Source organism: Diabrotica virgifera, chromosome 7, assembly GCF_917563875.1.
Source record: "Diabrotica virgifera virgifera chromosome 7, PGI_DIABVI_V3a".
NCBI lineage: Eukaryota > Metazoa > Arthropoda > Insecta > Coleoptera > Chrysomelidae > Diabrotica > Diabrotica virgifera.
Window position 1 is genome coordinate 25,672,039 of NC_065449.1, and position 18,982 is coordinate 25,691,020.

Below are 18,982 nucleotides of genomic sequence, written 5' to 3' on the forward strand. Positions count from 1 at the left end.
GCGTGCGCGACACTATTTTCCACCGTTGCATGTGTATACAGTATGGTGCAAATGAAAGGAATAAATTCGTTATTTCGTAAACCGGTGACTTTAAGGAAAAATTCCAAAACAGGTCGGTTTTTATTTTTAAGTTATGATATTGTGGCATATATAGTATACTAGTGACGTCATCCATCTGGGCGTGATGACGTAATCGATGATTTTTTTAAATGAGAATACGGGTCGTGGGCTGGCTCATTTGAAAGGTTCCTTAATTGTCTATTCAGTAATATAAACATGTACATAATTATTTATACAGGGTGTCCAAAATTTTTTTATTAAAATAAATAATTTGGCAAATAGACAAAAAAATTAAATTATTGGACACCCTGTATAAATAATTATGTAAATGTTTATATTACTGAATAGAGAATTGAAGAATCTTTCAAATGAGCTAGCACACGACCCCTATTCTCATTTAAAAAAATCATCGATTACGTCATCACGCCTAGATGGATGACGTCACTAGTATACCATATATGTCACAATATCATAACTTAAAAATAAAAATCGACCTGTTTCGGGATTTTTCCTTCAAGTCGCTGGTTTACGAAATAACGAATTTATTCCTTTCATTTGCATCATACTGCATACACATCCAACGGTGGAAAATAGTGTCGCGCACGCTTGAATAGCAATTAAAAAACAAAGGAGTTTTGAATATTGTATTGCAAAAAACTCTTCGGGATTTCATCAATCGATGTTTATAGAATATCTACCTACCTTGGCAACATTCAAATTTTCAGTTTTTCACATAGTTTTTGAGGGTTAAAAATGGCCGATTTCGCAATTTTTCAATTTTTAATCGCTTATATGTCAAAAACTATCAACTTTAGAGAAAAGTCACTGAATATCTTTTCTGTTTGGAATGATCCAAAAAACCTAAAAAAAGTTTGTTCCATGCAAAAAAAAAATAATTTTAGGAAAAAAACAAAAAAAAAACAAAAAATTTTTGACCAACTTTTGGTCCTGGCAACATGCACATTTGTTAAAAGGGGTCCTTTTTGAGTAAGATTGTGCAAAAAATCCGAATTAGAATATTTTTCCTAGCGGATGCGCAGTGGCTTTCTGAACTATATCGGCTATGTCGCTGTTCCACCCTTTTATTGGTCTGTTTCTTCTATTTTTTCCTATTGGTTAGCTTCTCACACTCTTTTCACTTTTACTGTCAATGTTGGCCTGTATATATTGTTTCATATATTGTCATCTTCGACTTCCTTGATACTTTTTTGTTGTTAAGAAATCCTCTATTTAGAGCCTTTAATAGTTTCCTGTACTCCCTAGTCTGTTGTAGAGATCGTCCTCGATGCTTCCTCTGTTATTTATTACTGTTCCCAGGTTTATTAGTGTTCCCTATTTCTATATGTTTGTTTGCTTTATTTTTTGTTGATCTATCCCGACTTCGCTTTCACATTTTTTATGTTCTTATTGTATTAATTGTTTTCAATATATACTTTTTGTGGCATCTACCAGGTCTTCGTTTACTTCTTTCTTTTCAGGCTCTCCCATATAGTTTTCCTTTCGATTGATTGAATCATAAGTTTTTCCATGTCTGTAAAACTTACGTATACTTTATTTTTCTTTATTGTTTTTTTTCTTTCGCTATTACCTGTTACCTACTGAAGATATGGTTTAGTATCTTACGCATATACTTACGCATACTTACGCATATCTATCACTATATACATATATTAAACACAGTTGGAGAGATTATGCACCCCTCTTTGACACCGGCTTCTTGTTCTAAAATAATCTGAATGTGTGTTGTTTATTTTACTGTTCATGTATTACTGTCGTATTAATTGAATTAAGTGGTGGAATTTCCCCATCTCCGCTAGTAGTGACTACAGATACTGCCATTTTTCTGTATAGAAGGCCTTTGTGTAATCAACAAAGCACATTAACAAAGGGGTATTAAATTTGCGAGTTTTTTCTTTTAACTGTTTGCCATTAAGTTTATTAGCTACATTTATTTACGATATTGTTTTGGAATATTTCATCTGTAAACTAACGTGTGTACATGACCATGATGTGATAGATTTTCCCTGTGTGGCTATGCGAAACCCTTCATATGCTTTAATACTTATTATCTACTTGAATCTATTTTTAAATATAACGTAAAGGTCGCCGTGTAAGGGTGTTCTCAACAAGGTTATTTGTTATTGATTATTAGTATTTTTAGACTGACTGAAGTTAAAATCCTCATAATTGACAAAAATGCGTGTAAAAATCTTTTCTCTGGAACTTAGCGTAAAGCGTAAAGAGATAGTCAGTTTAATATAATTTTCATATACTAATCGTAGAGACATTAAAGAAAATTGGCAAATTTATGCAAATATGTCAATGGTCCATTATTAGTTCACCTTGGTCATTACGTATACCAGTGACATGTTTTTTGTTGAAGATTCCAGCAATTGGATTGAAGCTGTCCCCCAGTTTATATAGATTTTCAGCTTCGGTGCAAAGTAGCTTTTTATAAATTTTGCTGTGTTTATTTCGGTACTTACTCTACTTGGTACTGTCTAATCTTACACTGTCTGCGTTATTCCATCATCTCTAATATTTCTTCTGTCTCTATCTCGATAGTCGTTTTATTTTGGAGATGGGAAGTGTTTTTGACATCAACAAATGAGAATTTTATGGTGGTCCCTGACTTTTTAATATCATCCACGGATGCCATATTTTCCATATTATTCCATATGGCTTAGTATAGAACCCCATATGTTTCTCTAGCATCGTTGATTTTGAGTTTTCTTATATTTAATGATGCCTTCCGGTTCTTTGTAGCTCCAAGATTATGAAAATGAACAGTGCATATTTACTGAACCTATTATTTTGGACCTACAAATATTATAAACTGAATGAAATTATATAACATTAGCAGAAGATCAACAAGGTTTTAGGTTAGGAAGATTATGCACCGACGCCATATTTATAATGAGGCAACTTCAAGAGAAATCGCTAGAATACAACAAACCGGGCGTATTTATGTTTCGTGGATCTTAAGAAAGCATTTGACAGGGTCAAAGTAAAGGACGTAAACATCTACCAGAACAACACAATAAAAGTAAAAGTAGAAGATAAACTAACTGACCCAGTTGAAGATGACAAAATGGGATAAGATTCCTCTATTTTTCAACCTGATAATGGACAAATTAATAAACAAGTAAGAACTAAAAAAGGATACCAAATGGGAGAAAAAGAACTTAGAATAATCTGTTATGCAGGCGAAGCAATATGTACTAATCTCTCAATGTAAAGATGATTTACAACGTATGCTGCACCAATTTAATATAATTGCCGGAAAATTTAACATGTTAGTATCCCCAAAAAAGACAAGATGTAAATTAGAGCTGAAGATAATAGAACAAGTAATGGAGTTTAAATATATAGGCATCACATTCACAGGTATTAAGTGAATAGAGCAAACAGACCCGCACGTTGCCTGAATGAAACAATATGGAGAAATAAAAATATTGGAAAAGAAATGAAAGATAGGATGAGACACAGAGAGGATCAAAAAATGCTATAAACAGCAGAGATAAAACCCTTCGAAAAATCGATGGTAAGACACTATGGGACAGAGCTAGAAGTACAGATGCACGACGGAGATGCAAGCAGGAGAACATTAATAACTGGCTAACAAACACAAGAATAGAATGGAATGACCACATAAGCCGAATGGCAACAAATAGAGTAGTAAGGACAACGAGAGACGGTTCCCCAATAGGAATACGATCTGTGGGAAGACCACGAAAACGACAATTTACTGAAGACACATTGAAAGAATAGGCAGATTCATGTATATACAAACAGAAGAAGAAGAGAACCTACTCGTCCGTTGTATTTATAAGATTTTTGTGGTTTATATTGTACTGTAATACTAGTAATAAGATGAGTCCGGTTCTATATGATAAGTAGAATAAATTAAAACGCTCTATATCACGTCTGATATTTTGTTTACATTCGCAAGACATATTAATTACAGGTGTATGAAGGCTTTATGGTGCGCACGCCAAGATATGAACAGTAATTCAAGCAGAAGCAGTTTATTATTATATCTTTAATTAAATCTAACGGGTACATAAAATCGTTTCTACTCTTTGAATTCATATACAATTAAGTCGAGCAGCGAATTTGATAACGCCAATTAAAAGTTAAAATTACTCTTCTTAAAGTAGATCGGACGTTGCTCTTCTCTTCTCTTAGAAATCGACAAGCGACTAAGAAAATAGAACAAATTTATAATTTAATAAAGTCAACATTATGGTTCGTGGTTCACAAAAAGTCGACAAACGTCTAGAAAAATAGAACAAAGTTTTTGATGAAATCAACGTTATGGTCAGTGGTCTGTTAGTACACAATAAAATTTGTAGGTCTAAAATAATCATCATCATGGCACCTGCACTTCTAGCGGAGTGATTGCTGATTGCCGCCCTCTTCGGGCTCTTCCGATTCATTTGTCGCGAGGAATTAGTCCGCATTAACATTTTGGTTTTACAATTGGTTGTGTGACTTGGCATCTTCTACAATTTCTCTCCATTCGTTCCTTTTTTGCTTATGCTTATCCATTCTTTAACTCCCATCTTCTTATGGTCCTCGACTATCTGGTTCTCCCATCTGATTTTGGAGTTTCTTCGGGGTCTGCCTGATACAGGTCTCCATCTGGTAATTTTCTTGATAACTGCTTCTGATCTAAAATAATAGGTTGCAGTGTTCACTTTCATGAAGGCATCATTAAACATTAGAAAACGCAACAATCTACCGTAGATACCTACCGAAATTCTATAAAATTCATATAAAAAATCTAAACAGAGCCAAAATGGACATAACATCAATTTCTCCACACTAAGAAGCAGGGAAATAAAAATTAACATTAAAAAAAGGATAAATCAAGAACTACTCCCAGCTATAACTAAAAACAGAAAAGGTCAAGATGCAACATTCAAGGGAAGAATTTAAAATACACTATATTTAGACCAAGACTAATCTGTAAAAAACGTGTATTTTTGGATGTGAGAGGTGGCATTCGGATTTTTGCTGATAAAGTTAGGTGACACCATCAGTAATAATAATTGACTTATGCTCCTTCTCAAATATGGCCGGAACATTAATAAAAAAATTAAAATATTTAAAAATTTCGAAAAACATCGATTTTTTTCTGCTTTTTTTGCTTATAACTTTAAAACGGTTCGTTTTGGAACAAAGTCGTAGAGAAATAAAATAATGATAATTGAATTTTGTATGATACACGACTGGTCAAAAATGTCTTAAGGTATTACCTTTTCTGCAATATAAAGCAATAAATACAAAATAAGGGGGCAAAATACGCCTGTTGTTATTCAATGTTTTTAACCACTTTGGTGGCACTTAGAACCTTAGTAATTCGCTTAGGAAATTCTTGTAACTACTTAAATGGTCTACCAAATTTCATTAAAATCGACCTAATAGATTTTGCATAATAAATTTGCAATATAAATGTTATTAAAAAAGTTCAAATTTTTTAAAATCTTTCTTAACAAAAAGTAGACCATTTAGAAGTTGGCTAATTTTTTTACATATAAAGAGGTGCTCTACCTATCTAATACACTTTACAGAATTAACATCGGATTATTTAACGGGCCTCAGCAATGTTTTAAAATTATAAACAATTTTTTGGCTTATAAACAAATAGCTTTGTTTAATAATAAAAAAATTAATTTTTAGCAATGCAAATAATTAAAACCGGTATAATTTGACTTAAACTTTCAAATGCTGTCAGCAGAATTGCTATTTTATTTTTTAAACAAAAGTTATTCTCGTTCAAAAATTGCAATTTTTCGATTTTTTTGAATGTTCCACCGCGTTTATCTCTAAAACTATGCATCCTACGAAAAAACTTGTAACAACATTTTTTGCTTAGAATTACCCAAGAAATACAAAAAAATGTTTTATTTTGCGAAAATCGATGTTATGTAATTCTTCAAGTTCTTTGTTTATAACAATATTATCGACATCAGGATCAATTGTTACCCAAAAAATTCGTGTTCTACGGGTCAAAATACATAAAAAAACTTGGGTAAGTCCATCTAAATATAGGAGCCCGTCCCCCTCCTGGACACAGCACTAATTTGTTTATAAGCCAAAAAATTGTTTATAATTTTAAAACATTGCTGAGGCTGCTTAAATAATCCGATTTCAATTCTGTAAAGTTCATTAGATAGGTGGAGTGCTTCTTTATATGTAAAAAAATTGACAAATTTTTGTACGTTCTAGTTTTTGTTGTGCAAGATTTTAAAAATTTTTAATTTTTTTAAAAAAGTTTAGATTGCAAAATTATTATGCCAAATCTAGTTAGTCAATTTTAATGAAATTTGGTGGACGGTTTTAGCACATTACAAAAATTTTCTAAGCGAATTAGGAACGTTCCAAGTGTAACCTAAGTGATGGAAAAACATTGAATAAGGACATGCTTGTTTTGCCCCCTTATTTTATATTTATTGCTATTTTGCATCAAGGGTGTTAAATTAACACATTTTTAACCAATCGTATCTGATAGAAAATTTAATTATCTTTGTTTTATTCTTATACGACTTTGTTCCAAAATGAATCGTTTTAAAGTTATAAGCAAAGATAGTAGAAAAAAAAACTAAATGTTTTGAAATTTTTAAATACTTTATTTTTTTTATTAATGTTCCGGGCATATTTGAGAAGGAGCATAAGTAAATTATTATTAACGAAGTTATCACCTAACTTTATCCGCAAAAATCCGAATGCCACCTCTCACATCCACCTAAAAACAGATCCTTCCTGGTCTAATTGCAAATAAGTAAGGAACTATGAAATGAAATAAGATGAATTCATAAGAAGGCAACACCTCAAGAAGATGAAGAAGGTATAAATGTCATACCATTTCTATCTAAAAGTTTGCAGTTCAGCCATAGTATGATCCAACGCTGATTATAAGAGTAAGCAAGAGTATGTAATCTTTTGATTGCTTCTGAGAGCACGTAAAGTCGTCGGTCCAGGCTACGTAACTGGTCATGTAATGTAAGACTCACTGCACATTTGCGTGTTTTCAAGCTGCGTGCCCGCTGCGGGCGATCGCTGGCGGTCAGCAGTACAAGAGTTGATGTTATTCACTGCACACTCGCGTGCATGCTGCGATGCTGCGGGCTCGCCGCGGTTCAGCTCGAGTGTGCAGTGAATAACATCAACTCTTGTACTGCTGACCGCCAGCGACCGCCCGCAGCGTGCACGCAGCTTGAAAACACGCAAATGTGCATCGAGACTTAGGGGCGCTTGTGTGGACTGAAAACCCTAGACCTTAGACCCTGAACACATGAGACGCTGCGTTTACGTAACGCCAAGGAACAAATGGTGGTACACATGCTTGTATCAGATTTTATCAAGTAAAGCGTGGCGTTACGCGCCACGTGTAATGTGTACGGGGCCTTAGCCCGAAGATTTCACGATCTTTTTTAGCCATTAGACAAATTTTTGAAGTTGCAAAACTCAAAAAGGTCATTGATGGATTCGACCGTTACTTGATGGAAGTTCATTTTATCTCACAATAAAACACTGAAAAACGTTTGTTTTTCTATACTTCTACAAAATTTATTACAACTATGTTATTACTACAGCTGTTTCGGCAAAGTGCCTTTCTCAAGTGATATATTTTACAATGTGTTTGCCTTTTCAAGTCTTTAACTGAAGAGGTTGAGGAGTGGGGAGCTGTTTGTCTCGAGTTGGTCATTCAGAATTATATCTGTATTTTTCAATTTATTAATTTCCATTGATTCTAAAAGTGATAGCTTAAGGCCTTTATTTTGAATATGTAGAATTTGAAACTCTTCATTGAAAGAATGATTATGATCTAGAAGGTGAAGTGCGTATGTAGAAGTGTCTGTTTTTCTATTGTTGAAAGCCCTTTTGTGTTCTGCTATCCGTTTGTCAAAAGTTCTGCCAGTTTGACCGATGTAAGTTTTCGGACAGTCACCACAAGTTAGTTTGTACACACCACTCTGTAGTTGCTTTCTCTTTCGGCTTTTATTGTTTTTAATATGTTTGCTTAAGTTGTTGTTAGTTCTGAAAGCTGGTGTTATTCCTTTCTTTTTTATGTATCTGGCTATTTTTGTTGTTATTTTGCCAGTATATGTGAGAGAGCAGAAGGTACTGGGTTCTTTCTGTGGTGGTGGATACACTAATTTCAAGGCTTTCTTATGGAGTTTTTGGTTTAAAATGTTGTTAACTGTTTGTTCGTTATAGCCATTGTTTACTGCTATTTGTCTAATGATATTTAGTTCTGTCTCGAAGTTATTTTTTGTCATAGGAATTTCTGTCAGTCTATGTAGCAAAAACTCCATAAGAAAGCCTTGAAATTAGTGTATCCACCACCACAGAAAGAACCCAGTACCTTCTGCTCTCTCACATATACTGGCAAAATAACAACAAGAATAGCCAGATACATAAAAAAGAAAGGAATAACACCAGCTTTCAGAACTAACAATAACTTAAGCAAACATATTAAAAACAATAAAAGCCGAAAGAGAAAGCAACTACAGAGTGGTGTGTACAAACTAACTTGTGGTGACTGTCCGAAAACTTACATCGGTCAAACTGGCAGAACTTTTGACAAACGGATAGCAGAACACAAAAGGGCTTTCAACAATAGAAAAACAGACACTTCTACATACGCACTTCACCTTCTAGATCATAATCATTCTTTCAATGAAGAGTTTCAAATTCTACATATTCAAAATAAAGGCCTTAAGCTATCACTTTTAGAATCAATGGAAATTAATAAATTTAAAAATACAGATATAATTCTGAATGACCAACTCGAGACAAACAGCTCCCCACTCCTCAACCTCTTCAGTTAAAGACTTAAAAAGGCAAACACATTGTAAAATATATCACTTGAGAAAGGCACTTGGCCGAAACAGCTGTAGTAATAACATAGTTGTAATAAATTTTGTGGAAGTATCAAAAAGATCAATTTGGTCGAAATGCACTTCTCGATTTGTCATCAGTTTAATGGTCTTACTTTTTCCTTATCCAAGTTAAGTTTCTTATTTATTTTACATTTAATTCATTTAAAAAACATAGAACTAAATTCCAGTAAACACAATGTTCAGGTTACGCCGTAGGTGTAGTAAATAAAAGTCTAGGTGTACGAGTTTTGGAGATAAATAAAGCGGCGATAAGATAAGAAATTATGATGCTACCCACGATGTTGCTGCATACAGAGTCAATTTTCCGTTAAAACCGTGGTGTTTTCATTGTGAAATCTTTGTGTTAGTGGCAAAATTTCCATGATTAAGGAGTGGCAAGTGGACATTTAGTGATTTAACATGGGGTTGCTTGATGAAGTCTTCGCCAAAAAGGTAATTGAGTTGCATATATAGTTTTACAACACGAAATAGTTTTGCTAATAACAAGGAAATGAAAAATAGAAAAATGGTCATGCTTACATCGGCAATTAAACATACGCAATTGGTGTATAACGAACAGTTTCTTGCGTTTAGATCTTTCTGCGGTTCTATTACTCTCATGTGTTCTTATGCACAGCTATTTTTATGATATTTTTACATTATTATGTACCATGGCTGATTCTAATAATGCCATGGAAGATTGGTTTTCGCTGGTTTATTACTGCAATTTTATAGTATCATGTGAAAGAGGATTGGATCAGGATTTAGTTTAAGTCAGTATCTATTTGCTGTAGGATTAGCTAGATAGATCGATAGTTTAATGTTATTAATAATTCAAAAAGTACTTTTACAAATCAAATATAAATTAAACATAAGTAAATATATTAAAGAAGTGAATAATCAAATATACACACTCCAAAAAATTTTTATCATCAAAAATTATAGTCATTTTGATAGTTGATTTTCTCGTGAACGGATTCCGGTAATTTTTTATTATTTTAGATTTTCATTTGGTATTTACACTTTGGACTTTGGACAAAGGTTTACTCAAACTTTATTTTCAAATGCATTTTTTTCAAAATAAAAAAAAAATATTTTAAAACCAAATTTTTTCAAAAATGAGCACTTTGCACCGATGAAACTTATAGATCATATAAACAATACATAAGTAACTTGTGAAGCAGTAACGATTAATTTCATTTGGGATGCTAATTCAGGGGTGATTTTCGCGATTTGGAATTTGACGAATAAGAACCAAATTTCCATTACCTACAACTATGCTTCTACTGGGTGTACAGACTTCGTATATATGTTACCGGCCAAACCCGATTTCAGGATAAACTAGTTTGCCCTAGGCCAAACTAGTTTGTCCTAAACGCGATAGGATAAACTAGTTTAGCCTAGGCCACACTAGTTTATTCTGATATTAATACGGACACTGTAGGATAAACTAGTACGGCCTAGTATAAACATTATAGTATACCTACAAAGCATAAATAAATGGATATTTAAACTGAATAAAATACTCTGTAATACAAACAATCATACTATAAAAAGTAATCAGTATGTTTTTTATAAAAGCAATAGTTATTATACCTCAATTATAAAAATTATTATTTATTTTTCCATCGAGTACTTTACTGTCACTTAGAATTACGAAGTATCATTGCTTTCTTGCACTTGCATCTGTTTGTGGAACACTTTTTGTTGCAGCTGCATTTGATAATTTTTTCAGATCAGAATTCGACATTTGCCACCAAACTTTTTAAGAGGAAGCAGATATAAATTAAGGCTCTAAAATATCATCAAAGGTTGCAGCTACTAGAGATTCAGATGGATCAGGACAAGATTTTGTCAAATGCAGCTGTAACAAAAACTGTTCCACAAACAGATGCAAGTGCAAGAAGGCAATGATACTCCGCAATTCTAAGTGTCACCAAAGCACTCCAATGGAAAATGAATCATAATTTTTATAACTGAGGTATAATAATTGTTGCTTTTATAAAAAAAAACATTGATTATTTTTATAATATGATTGCTTGTATTACCGATTATTGTCCATTAGTTTTAACGACGAATCATTATTGTTTTCATCATAGGCGCCCCTACACACGGGCAGGGGGGGGGCCGTGGCCCACCCTAGCTTTTCGGGAAAGAAAAAAATTAAATTTATATTACATAAACGTATTTTTGTCAAAACAATATTGGATAATTTTGAGAGATAAATTGGAAACAACATATTTATTAATAAAAAAAATTCACATATTGGGTAGTTATTAATAGTTTAACAGAAAATCTTTGTGTCTGCGACAGTGGTCTGTATGGAATGTGCATAATATACATTTCCCACAATCACGGTATGCTACTAACGAAAACATTGAAAGAGATTAGAGGCGTGGGAAACATATACACTGTAATTGACATCCAAAATTACAAATTAAATGAATCATTTATAATACTGCAAAAAAACCATATCAGCAAGAAATCCGATCTCTGATCGATAATCACTAATGAGCCATTTGTCTTTAACAACTGGTATAAAATAGTAATTATATTTTATATTTTGAAAAAATTCATACTGAAAAATAATTTTTAAAATTTATTGAGCATAGTCAAATTTTAGTTTGCAAAAGTATTTTTTTAGTACATAAGTAGATTATTTTTAAAGTGTTCATTATGATGAACAGAACAATTTTATTTAAATTAAAAACAGGCGATATTTCATGATGAATGAGTGTTATATACAGGGTGTCCCAAAATTAGCGGAAAGGCCGAATAATTCGCAAAATGAACATCGGATCGAAAAACTGAAAAATACATGTTCAATAATTTTCAAAAATCTATGCGATGACACTAAACAAGTCCACCACTTCAACCCCTGGGTGTGGAGCGGGGGGTAAATTTTAAAATCTTAAATGGAACCCCTAATTTTTGTTGCAGATTTGGATTTTCCTTGTAAAAATAAGCAAATTTTATTCGAGCCATTTTGCGAATTGTGGATAGATAGCGCTATAATCGGAAAAAACGGTATATCGTGATACCACAGCAAAATTATAGAAACGGTCTAATATCTCGAGAAATATACTTCCAAATAAAAACTAAAAAACACGTGTTTAATATTTTTCAAAAATCTATAGAATGACACCAAACAGGATTTTTCATTCCACACTCCGGAGGTGGGGTGAAAGTTAACTTTAAAATCTTAAATAGGAACCCCCGTTTTTCCTTGCAGATTGAGTTTCCTCCTAAAAAAATAAGTAACATTTATTCGAACTTTTTTAGAATTGTTGACTTGACGGATGGCGCTATATTCGTAAAATGCTATTTATTTGCGCCATCTATCAACAATTCTAAAAATGTTTGGAATATGTGTGCCTTATTTTTCATAAGGATTCTATATCTGCAAAAATAAAGGGGGCTCCTTTTTAAGATTTTAAAGTAAAAACTTGGTTCGACACATACTCATGGTTAGTCTGCTCGCCAAAGTTGAAGGGAAGGCTTTGCAAGCATTGTATTCTTTTCAAATGGGTTTTAAAGAGAGGCCCAACTTTTGTGGTACCCATGACATTTCCATTTAAAAACTTGGTCTAGTGTTTAAATGTATGAATAATTCCTCACAACAGGGTTCAAACTAGGTTTTTTAGGTGGTTTAAACTACAGTAGACTCCCTCTATAACGAGAACTGAAATGGTGAATTAATTATCTCGTTATAAGCGGATCTCGTTATATCAAACAATAATAATAATGAAATTTTTTGATGCCTCTTACGTAGTTTATTATGTGTCGATGGTCAACCTGAACAGTGAACAATGAGACTTCGCCGCCATAGATTGTAAATTTCCTATAGTATTCAGTATCGGTCGATAAACAGGCAGATGTTTATTACAGGTGGCCGAGTTTATTATAGCACTGGCCTCGATAATAAGACAGACGTTGGGCATTTCTATGTACAGGTAGTTGGGGCATTTATTTATTTATGACCATTACAACGCTAAAAACAGGTAAAGACAAGTATTCTTCGATTTAAATTTTCCTCGTTATAACCAAATATGCCTCGTTATAGAGCGTTATAGTTCAATAGGGATTTCATGGGACACCTAATGTACCTCGTTATAAGCGAAACCTCGTTATATCCGTGTTCGTTATAGAGACAGTCTACTGTATATATTGTCATCCGAAATATACAAAATGTAATGTGCAACATCTTCACGTTTGGCCCCCCCCTAAAAATTTTTATATGGGCGCCCTTGGTTTTCATAAAAATGATTATTTTCCAATTTTATAGAGTATTTAATATAGTATAATATAATAATATCGTATGGCATTTTTGCCGGGGAGATCCTTTCGGACAGCTTCCGGCGCCATTTACATCTTTAACCCTGTTTCAAATAACTAGTGTCAATGTACACACTAGCCCAGGGGGACCGACGCGACGGCTTAACGTGCTCTCCAGGGCACGGTGAGACGGCTCGTATCATTTTTAGAAATGAAAAATTGTTTGTCGTTGGCAGGGCTCGAACCCACGTGCACTGGCGTATGAGGCCAGCGATTATGTCGTTGCGCTACGGACTCGGCTACGCGTTCAGGACAAACTAGTTTTGGCCTAGGCCAAAAATCGGGTTTTGCCGGTAACAAACAAAAATGAGATTTTTCAACCAAATAATGTTTCAAATATGATGTGCGAAATAATTTTTAAATGGGTTCTGCTAATGGGCTTGCTTTTTGTTGTCATTAAAGTAAAAAAAACTAAATTTCACTCATTAAATCATTATTGTCCGGTTATCGTCTTAATTATTTTAACTGTACTAATATCCGTCGAGTAATTCTGAATGATTAATAGGTTATAGTGGCTTCTGGAATATCTTAAAAATATCGAATTTCATTGATAAAATGCACATATCCCACCGTTCTTCGCTTTGACCATACCTGTTAGTTATATTTAAATATATTTCCTTATAATTCCTTCCTATATAATAACGATAATAATTTATAATTTCAATAATAATAATTTCCTTATAATAATAAGGAGATATTAGAATACTTCCCGCGATGAAAGAAAATATCATAACCCAACTAACCCCGTCTGTCACTGTCAGGCAGGTATTCAAAAAAATAAACATGATGCATTCACTGCACCCATGCGCAAGCGTAACCGCAAAATTCGGAGTTAAACCATCTAACGAGGATCGGTTAAAATCGTGGTTAACTTAAACGAGTTTAAGCTCTAACCTAGTACTGAAAAACTGATTAAACATGAATATTTCGGTGACCCAAAAATAAATAGGTTAACCCAGCACTGAAAAACCGGCCCTTAAACGCTTATTAATCATTCCAGTATGTGGTATCCAAAACTCATTAAGACGATCATGGCTTAATTAAACACTGGTTACCTACATAGTTCAGATAATCGTAATAAATTACTTCTGTTTGTGTATAAATCGTGTTATAACAACAAGTACGACATACTTAGATAAAAACCATAAAATTGATAGAAATGTTTACATATCCGCCCAATTATATTGGCACAATTAATTATGATATTAAGTGGAAGAGATGATATAGCTCGTTAGTAGCGAAGTTAATGAACTTAATGGCGATGACGAAGCATTCTAGTCAATTTTGTGACATTACTAGGGCACTGTCTTCCCATCAATGTATAAATTAGTTAATCAGTATAAATAGGAAAGCTGGTCATGGTAGGGGAGCAAAGTATGCTAAATGTGTAGTCACTCGAGCGCTTTGGGGACCTATTGGGTTTTGAAGAGTAGGTCCTAAAACCAAAAAAAAGTTAAATAAAGTTTTCCATTTTAGTGGGGACTTTCCATTTTTAATTTAATTTTCCATTTCCAACAATCGTTTTTTTTTAGATTATAGCGCCATCTATCCATAATTCGAAAATATGTCTCGAATAAAAGTTACTTATTTTTACGTGTAAGAAATCCGAATCTGCAATAAAATATGGGGGCTCCCATTTAAGATTTTAAAGTAACCCCCCCCCCCCCCACGAAGGTGTTTGGTCGTGTTTGGTGCCATTCGATAGATTTTTCAAAAATATTGAATTAGTGTATTTTTCAGTTTTTCGATCTAATGTTCATTTCGCGAAATATGGCGGGATTTGTATTTAAAACATTAAATTTACCCCCCACCCCTCTCCGTGGGAAGTCGTGTTTGGTATCATTCGATAGATTTTTGAAAAATATTGAGTACGTATTTTTTAGTTTTTCGATCTGTCATTCATTTCGCGAAATATTCGCTTTTTTCTTGTGAAACTTTGGGACTCCCCATTTCCTTACGGCCCCGCTCAAATCGTCAGATTTTTGAAATATACACTATTTTGCATGTACTTACCTTATCTTAATCTGACGATTTCGAGTTTTTCTAAGGATATATTTTTTTCGCCCCCCCCCCCCCCTTAACGAACTCCCCTGCTTAAGAGCCAATATATGGTAGAAGTAAATTTTCAGGGTACAAGACTTCTCACCATGTAATAATCTGACGCGCTCGAGTAACTGCAAAAATCTCCGCTTGGGCTCCCCTACCATAATAAATCAGTTCTAATTTCTGACATTTTTTTAACACATTACAGAATCGGTTATTACCCTAATTACATAAATAGGGAGGGGACGTTCAATTATTACGCACCCCTTTTAAACACCAATAAGATGCTTAAGCACGTTACAATATGATCAAAGATCAACTTTTTTCTAGCCTAAATTACATACAACTTAAGACCACTAGTAGGTATCCCTTAGGGCTTGTCCATATGAGGGCGGTTTGTCAACGTCGACTGCGCGGTTTACCTGTTTTACTTGATCTCACCCTAATGCCGCCTTTGAAGTTACCAAGGAAAACAGGGGGAAAACAGGTAAACAGCGCAATCGACGTTGGCAAACCGCCCTTAGAGTCTCTGAAATTATTGTACAAATATTAACCTGTATAATCACTTGCACTATCCTGTGCTTTTCACTTTAATTTGAAGGGTTTCTTCCTCTTCAGTCTTCTAGCTAGATCTGTGTTGTTTAGGAGCTGGATGGCCTCAATGTTGATGTGTTGAAGAAGTCGTCGGACCATATCTAGGTCCCTGTGGAGGTCACTCTTCCTATAGTACCAAGGAGCGTTGACAATGCTCCTTGGCACTTTGTTTTAGAATCGCTGGATGATGTGTAAATTACTCTTATTAGCAATTTCTCACATCTGGATGCCATAGGGTATCTTCTTGTCGTCTTCACGCAATGCATCACCTCTTGAATGCTCTGTAGACTATATCTTAAGATAACAATGTCGTCAGGGTATCTAAGATTATTAATCAGTTTATCTTGTAAAGCTCGTTTGAAAATTGTATCTAAGTAAATATTAAATAAGAGCGAAGATAGAATGCATCCCTCTCTGACGCATCTTTGAATGTAACATTCGACAGAATACTATCTTTTAACCAGAATTTAACAAAAACTGCCCAAATGTTGACTACAAGGAAAAATACAATCACCAATACCTTTACATACTTTAGGCAAAGCGTATTTGGAATTAGTGTTGTCATGGGATCCCAGTGGCAAGACTGGATTGGATCATATATATAACATATTCTTTTAAAAAGCCAATCTTCAAGCAATTAAGTTAAGACATTAACTTTCCGACCAACTCCAATTGCGGTAGGTTGGGGTTTTAAATGTTTTTATAAGTAAAAATTCGAATATTCTATGTTTTGCGAAAATATTCTTCTTGGCAACAGTTTTTATTTACCTCTCTAACAGTGTACCTAAAACTAATAATACTTTTGTCCTATTTGTTTTTATATAGAAATAGTCAACAATAGTGTTAACACCATGTTTTTATTTCAGAAGGAACCAGCTAGAATCCGTCCGGTGAAAAATACACCAACTAAGAAGGTTCCTGATAAATCATCCCGTACTACAACTACAGAAAAGTAAGATTCGCATGATTCCATTATTAAATAAATAATTATTTCCATTATACAATAAAGTTCAAAGCCAATTATTTTTATCTGTGTATGTAGTTTAATTCTGTTCTGTAGTGTAGGCAACACACATAACAGCGCGCAGTATGATTAGTTGCCGCATAAGTAGCGTGCGGAAGTTGGTGTTTTATTTTGAACGAAAACGAGTGTACAGTGTGTTGCCTATATAAGCAGTATTTACAATGTGTGTACATTATTGCTAGCGAAGTGGTGTGGGGGTATAGCTCAGTGGTAGAGCATTCGACTGCAGATCGAGAGGTCCCCGGTTCAAACCCGGGTGCCCCCTCACTTTTTTGTTTTTTAAATAATAAATAATGTTATATAAATAAAAATATTAAATAATGTTATATAAATAAATAATATTAAAACTATATTGTTTTTTAATATTGAATATGTATAAAGACAAATAAACCAGGGCGGATCTGTTTTGAGGTGGATGTGAGAGGTGGCGTTCGGATTTTTGCAGATAAAGTTAGGTGACAACTTCAATAATTATAATTGACTTATGCTTCTTCCCAAATATGCCCGGAACATTAATAAAAAATTTAAATATTTAAAAATTTCGAAATATATCGATTTTGTTCTACTTTCATTGCTTATAACTTTAAAACGGTTCATTTTGGAACAAAGTCGTAGCAAAAGAAAATAAAGATAATTGAATTTTGTATAATACAGGGTGATTGATTAGTGGGGTAAAGCTCAATAGATCCGCTATAGTAATAGATAGCAATAAAGTTAATAACAAAAATTTTAGCCACCTTTGAGCTTCACATTACAAAATTAGTTAGAATGTTACAGGGTGTTCGATAACACAGTGGCAGACCAAACTTATGTTTTTTTAAATAGAACACCCTATATTTTATTTTAAATTCGAAATCCTGTTAACTTCTATACCACAAAAATATAAAGGTTTGCTATGTTATACAGGGTATTTACAAAGTTATAACCAATTTTATATGAAAATCGTAACAAGTTCAACTCCCTGTATAAATAAAAATAAGCAAAACAGCAATGGTTTATTAACGCCATATTTTTTTACGTATTGTCAAAATTTTCAAGAATGATTGATATTGCTAATTTTCTTTATATCAAATACAGGGTGAGTCAAAAGGCCAGTACATTATTTTCTCAGTATGTAATTTTAAATGGAACACCCTGTATTTTATATCACTATTGAAAAGTACCATTAGTGTACTTTAATTTTTAGATAACATTCCCTATGTCCAAATTTATTAGTTTTCGAGATATTTTCATTTTTCAATGGACCAGTAGCGTGGCCACCCAAAATTTAATAAACTGGACTGATTTTCTTGGGGTTGCGTTAATAATGAAGTTTATAAAATACCTCCAACAACAAGGAATGAGATGAAAAATAAAATACAATGTGTATTTCGATGTGTCAATTTACAAATGATTCGTAGAGTAAGTAGCTCATTCAATGATCGTTTGTAGGCGTGCATAAATGTGTTAGGAGGTAATTTTGAACACCTTATGTAATTAAATATTAAAAATATTTTATTAAAGGTAGCTTCAAATGTTTTCAAATATGTTTTTTTTTTTGCAAAATGTATTACTGATAAATTATTTTTCGTTCTTTATTTGTTACATTGTTGCATTTACCTACAAAAGTATTGTTTAATTGTCTTCACAAAATGTTGTATTTTGTGTTTGTGTGTTTTTTGTAAAATTTATTACTAATTTTCTTTCTTTATTTGATACATTTACATAAAAAAATAGTTTTTAATTGTTTCAAAAATGTTGCATGTTGTGGTTGTGTTTTTTTTTTGTAAAATGTATTACTAATAAATTATTTTTATTTCTTTATTTGCTACATTGTTACATTTATTACCGATTGATAATCAGTAATCGTCAATTGTCAATTCAGTCATGGCTTACTTAAAATTTAGATAAATTATAAATATCTCGAAAACTAATAAATTTGGACATAGGGAATGTTATATAAAAATTAAAGTACGATAATGTTACTTTTCAATAATGATATAAAATACAGGGTGTTCCATTTAACATTACTGAGAAAATAATGTACTTGCGTTTT

At 33.1% G+C, this 18,982-nt stretch overlaps 1 protein-coding gene and 1 non-coding gene across 5 annotated transcripts in view; both read left to right on the forward strand.

Moving 5' to 3' along the window:
* Positions 1-18,982, forward strand: part of LOC114328697 (centromere-associated protein E) — a 419,952-nt gene that overhangs the window by 104,827 nt on the left and 296,143 nt on the right. For 2 of the 4 annotated variants that reach the window (XM_050655511.1, XM_050655513.1), the window contains exons 1-2: positions 9,240-9,404; positions 16,790-16,875. In XM_050655511.1, the coding sequence (XP_050511468.1) occupies positions 9,372-9,404; positions 16,790-16,875 (119 nt within the window). In that variant the 5' untranslated portion in view covers positions 9,240-9,371. Of the gene's footprint in view, positions 1-9,239; positions 9,405-16,789; positions 16,876-18,982 lie in introns of those variants that run through there. The other 2 variants (XM_050655512.1, XM_050655514.1) reach the window with 2 other exon arrangements.
* On the forward strand, positions 17,141-17,212 carry Trnac-gca (transfer RNA cysteine (anticodon GCA)). The gene has a single exon. It is a non-coding gene; the product is annotated as a tRNA-Cys (tRNA).